General features: G+C 46.6%; 1 protein-coding gene across 1 annotated transcript; it reads right to left on the bottom strand.

The window, feature by feature from the left end:
- Positions 1-1689: 1689 nt before the first annotated feature.
- Positions 1690-2377, bottom strand: LOC308620255 (SKA complex subunit 2-like). The gene has a single exon (XM_081239639.1). The coding sequence runs from the start codon at positions 2280-2282 to the stop codon at positions 1890-1892; it is 393 nt and encodes a 130-aa protein (XP_081095765.1). The 5' UTR covers positions 2283-2377; the 3' UTR covers positions 1690-1889.
- Positions 2378-4918: the final 2541 nt, after the last annotated feature.

Below are 4918 nucleotides of genomic sequence, written 5' to 3'. Positions count from 1 at the left end.
AAGAGTATCTAGAGGACTCCCTTAAGCTTCTCCCCAGAGGGTTATAAAAACGCAACCATTTAGAAAATAGAGATGCACTGTCCTAATCCTCTATAAATCCTCAAACTATAGAAGAAGCTGTTACTGATTCACACACGTAACTCAGGGGAGCCCAATCTTGGGGATGGGAAAATGTGAGTTCACCATACGTGGCCTTTGTTTGTTCGTTTTAATCGTAGAGACTTCTCTTAAGTCAGCTGTTAAAGACCAAGGTCTCTTTGCAAACCAGGCCACTCAGACGCCCTCAGCTCCGCCCTCCTTCCCCCCTCCCCCCTACCTCCCCCTCTCCGCAGGCCTCTGCAGCGCGTCCACCTCCTCCAGGGTTTCAACTGGAGGCATCAGCCCTCTTGTCCTTCAGCCAACCCTTCTGTAACTGATGTCCCCTGTGGACGAGAGGGAGTGAAGCTTCAGGTTCATGTCAAAAGAATTTTAACCCTTGCTCCACCCAGAAGCCGCCTGCGTCAGGTTGATGGACTATAAGCGCCTCGGTCCTAATTAGGGTCCAGCGGAAGTTACTAATCAGCACCGTACCCAGGACTTTTCCTAGGCTCCGCTGAAGCAAACTCGAGAGGAAAATAAAGCATGCCATCACACGCCCCGTGCGCGGGAGCCCACTGGAAAGGAGGAAACGGGAGCCCCCATCAGACTCGGGCCTTTAGATGCAGTGACGCTGACTGCCAAGGAACTCCACGCTCTCTGCTTTCCTCAGAATCTGATGAATACTCAGATTGTTCAGTGCGCAAAACATACACACCCAAGGTCTGGAATTGGAGAGCGGTGCTCTTGCACTGTGGATATACTTAATGCCACTGAACTGTGCATGAAGTGGTTCAAATGGTAAATTTGACACTGTGTGTGTTTAATCACAATTAAAAACAAAAACCAGAAGCTCAGTTGCTTGCTTCTAGAACCTGAGCCATTCATTTTATTTTTCATTTAGGATGTTGACTTTTTTAAATCTTTATTTATTTATTCATTCATTCATTCATTTATTTTTGGCTGCATTGGGTCTTCGTTGCTGTGCACGGGCTTTCTCTAGTTGTGGTGAGTGGGGGCTACTCTTCATTGTGGTGCACGGGCTTCTCATTGCAGTGGCTTCTCTTGTTGTGGAGCATGGCCTCTAGGCGCACGGGCTTCCGTAGTTGTGGCATGCGGGCTCAGTAGTTGTGGCATGCGGGCTCAGTAGTTGTGGCTCGTGGGCTTCAGAGCGCAGGCTCAGTAGTTGTGTCGCATGGGCTTAGTTGCCCCGTGGCATATGGGATCTTCCTGGACCAGGGTTCGAACCCATGTCCCCTGCATTGGCAGGCGGATTCTCAACCACTGTGCCACCAGGGAAGCCCGACTTTCTTTTATCTTGAACTATAATTGACATATAACATTAGTTTCGGGTGTACATTGCAAAATGATCACCGCATCCATTCTTTCTTTTTTTTTTTTTCTGTCCTTTAATTTCCTCAGCATGTTCGTTCACATTTGACTGACTGATAGTACATAATGTTATTTTACAATAGGCCAGGACATCTGTGTTATCCTGATTATACAAAAACAGATACAAAATGGTGTTGAGACTTAACTTGCCTGAAATTACAAGACTAAGTGTATATGCATATATTTTTTAAAAATCTCTCTATTTCTATTCCGTCCCTTTGGCTGAACATTATGAGTACAATATCTGCCCTTTTTGTGTTCCCCTCTCTTGTGGCAGGCATCACTATCCAGTAACCCAAGCCAAATCTCCTTTGTCATCCCCCCCACCAACAGTCATCAAATGCTAACAAGACATCTTCCTAAATCTCTCTGGAATTGATCTCTTCCCCATTAGAATTCCTTTTTGCAAGTCCATTTCTTCATCATAAGTCTGACATGTGAGCTCTTAATTGCTCGGCCGCAGTTTTCTCTTCTTCAGTCAGTGGTAAGAGCTTCAGGTCTGTTTGCTTTTGTAGTTCTTGTATCAAGGTCATAGTCTTATTGAAAGTAGCACAAATGCAGCTCTTAGTCTCTTTATGCTCGACAGCAATTGGTTTAAAGCATGCGTGCAAAGTTTGATATCGAGACTTTATTGCTGACAATTCCTTTAAGAGTGTAACTGGATTTTTCTTGCCCGCTGAATCAGGATAATTAGTCTTGATTTCCTGTTCCAACCTGTACTGAATGTAATCCGGATCAGAGTCAGCTTTCTGGAACATCAGTTCCAGCTTATCAACCTCCGCCTCCATGTTGAATAGTTGACATTCCTCCTCCATTCTTTTTTTTTTATTTTAATTTTTTTTAATGAAGTATAGCTGATTTACAATGTTGCATTAGTTTTAGGTGTACAGTACAGTGATTCAATTATACATATATATGTATCTATTCTTTTTCAGATTCCTTTCCCTTATAGGTTATTACAAAATATTGAACATAGTTCCCTGTGCTATACAGTAGGTCCTTGTTGGTTCTCTATTTTATATATAGTACTATGTATATGTTAATCCCAAACTCCTAATTAATCCCTTCCCCCCTTTTCCCTTTGGTAACCATAAGTTTGTTTTCTATGTCTGCAGGCCTATTTCTGTTTTGTAAATAAGTTCATTTGTATCATTTTTTTAAAGATACCACATATAAGCGATTACATATGATATTTGTCTTTTGCTGTCTGGCTTACTTTGTATGATAATCTCTAGGTCCATCCCTGGATGGACCTAGGATGCTAGTACACTCCCCAAATTTACCTTCTTCTGAACTCTTCTGGCACAAATTAACTGTGTGTTCCCTTTGATGTTAAATTAACCACATAAAACAGTATGTGATTCTCTCCCATGTGCTTGTCCTATTTCCACCACCTGATAACTAAGGGAAGGATGTTCTGTTTTGTTTTTTGCGATACGTGGGCTTCTCACTGTTGTGGCCTCTCCCATTGCGGAGCACAGGCTCCAGACGCGCAGGCCCAGCAGCCATGGCTCACGGGCCCAGCCGCTCCGCGGCATGCGGCATTTTCCCGAACTGGGGCACGAACCCGTGTCCCCTGCATTGGCAAGCGGACTTTCAACTACTGCGCCACCAGGGAAGCCCGGGAAGGATGTTATTGTTCTGCTTCTTGGCATTGTCCACAACAGTTTGCAGAGCGCTAGGGTAAGAGCAGGCACTCAGCAAATCGGTATTGATTGAACGGTGGGGAATATTGATACACCCACTGCTCAGATTGGGGTTACAAAGCAAAGACTCTGGCATCATCAGAGATCCAGGGAACTTTGCTGCCTGTTGAAGCCCTGACTTGATACAGGTTGAGGTATAATTTTGGCTTTGTCTACGCTAATCTGCCATCCTTCAAACCCAGCCTTTACAACACGGGGAAGATAGCTGATATTTTATAATAACAATAAATGGAGTATAACCTTTAAGAATTGTCAATCACTATATTGTACACCTGTAACTTATATAATATTGTACATCAACTACACTTCAATTAAAAAAACAACAGCATTTAGCTCCTGTGACCTTCGTCCTCCCTGAGCTTGACTACTGTGGAAAACTTGTTCTCTGGCTGGAACTTGTAGGCTTGTCAAAGTGACCGAGTTCCCGGAGGGGGACCACCCAGACGGCGGGGCAGTTAATGGCTTTGTTCTTGGTCCTCATTTGCTCCATCTCTGGGCACACACCCAAGTCTGGTGGTCTTTGCTGGGGGCCTTCTCAGGTGAAGGAGGAAGGGACAGTGGGAGAGAAGATCAAAGGGGAAAAAAGAGCCCACAAGAAAGCAGGAGAGGGCTTCCCTGGTGGCACAGTGGTTGAGAATCTGCCTGTCAATGCAGGGGACACGGGTTCGAGCCCTGGTCTGGGAAGATCCCACATGCCGCGGAGCAACTAAGCCCGTGAGCCACAACTACTGAGCCTGCGTGTCTGGAGCCCGTGCTCCAAAACAAGAGAGGCCGTGATAGTGAGAGGCCCACACACCGCGATGAAGAGTGGCCCCCACTCGCCGCAACTAGAGAAAGCCCTCGCACAGAAACGAAGACCCAACACAGCCAAAAATAAATAAATAAATTAATTAATTAAATTTAAAAAAAAAAAAAGCAGGAGAAATAGCAGGCCCAAGGGAAAAGCAAGGACTTCAGAGTTGGTTAGTCCCTGAAAACTGGTTCTGGACAAAAAGAGACTCAGCTCTGACCTGTGGGCACCAAAGGCACTGGCAGCCACATTAGGGAGCAGTGGATGCTGATCTTTTCCTAAGAGGACACCTCTTGTTTTTCTTTCCTTTTTTTTTTTTTTTTTGCTGTACGCGGGCCTCTCACTGCTGTGGCCTCTCCAGTTGCGGAGCACAGGCTCCGGATGTGCAGGCCCAGCGGCCATGGCTCCCGGGCCCAGCCGCTCCGCGGCATGTGGGATCTTCCCGGACTGGGGAACGAACCCGTGTCCCCTGCATCGGCAGGCGGACTCTCAACCACTGCGCCACCAGGGAAGCCCTTTTCTTTCCTTTTTTTAACTGTGGGTTTGTCCACTTTGTCGTTTCTACCCCGGGTTCTCTGGGGATCCCTGTGCTCCTTCACAACAAGGTTTTTCTGACTTTGCTGCCGAGAACGACTTCTATAAATGCTCCATGGGGTGCTCAGGACCCCCTCCCCGCAGAAGGCAGCAGGAACACCCCCCCATGCCCCCACTCCTCCTGTGCCTATCTGAAGCATGAGGGCAGGGACAGTTGATTTTCCTGCCCTGGGGCATCAGAGGGCAGGTGTGGCCACGTGGACAGCATCCCGGACAGAGATGATGGGAAGTGTCTCTATTTTCCGTTTCTCTGGACTGCCTTTTATGGATTCACCCTTCCCCGCCCCCGCATTTTCTTTCCAAACTCAGAAAGGAGCAAAACTTAGTGCAAAGCAAGAAGTGAAGGCAAAGAGGGGGAAAG

This window comes from Mesoplodon bidens (genome assembly GCF_964165515.1).
Source record: "Mesoplodon bidens genome assembly, chromosome: 7".
Classification (NCBI taxonomy): domain Eukaryota; kingdom Metazoa; phylum Chordata; class Mammalia; order Artiodactyla; family Ziphiidae; genus Mesoplodon; species Mesoplodon bidens.
The sequence above is the reverse complement of the archived record's forward strand: the minus strand, read 5'-3'. Positions and strand labels throughout refer to the sequence as shown.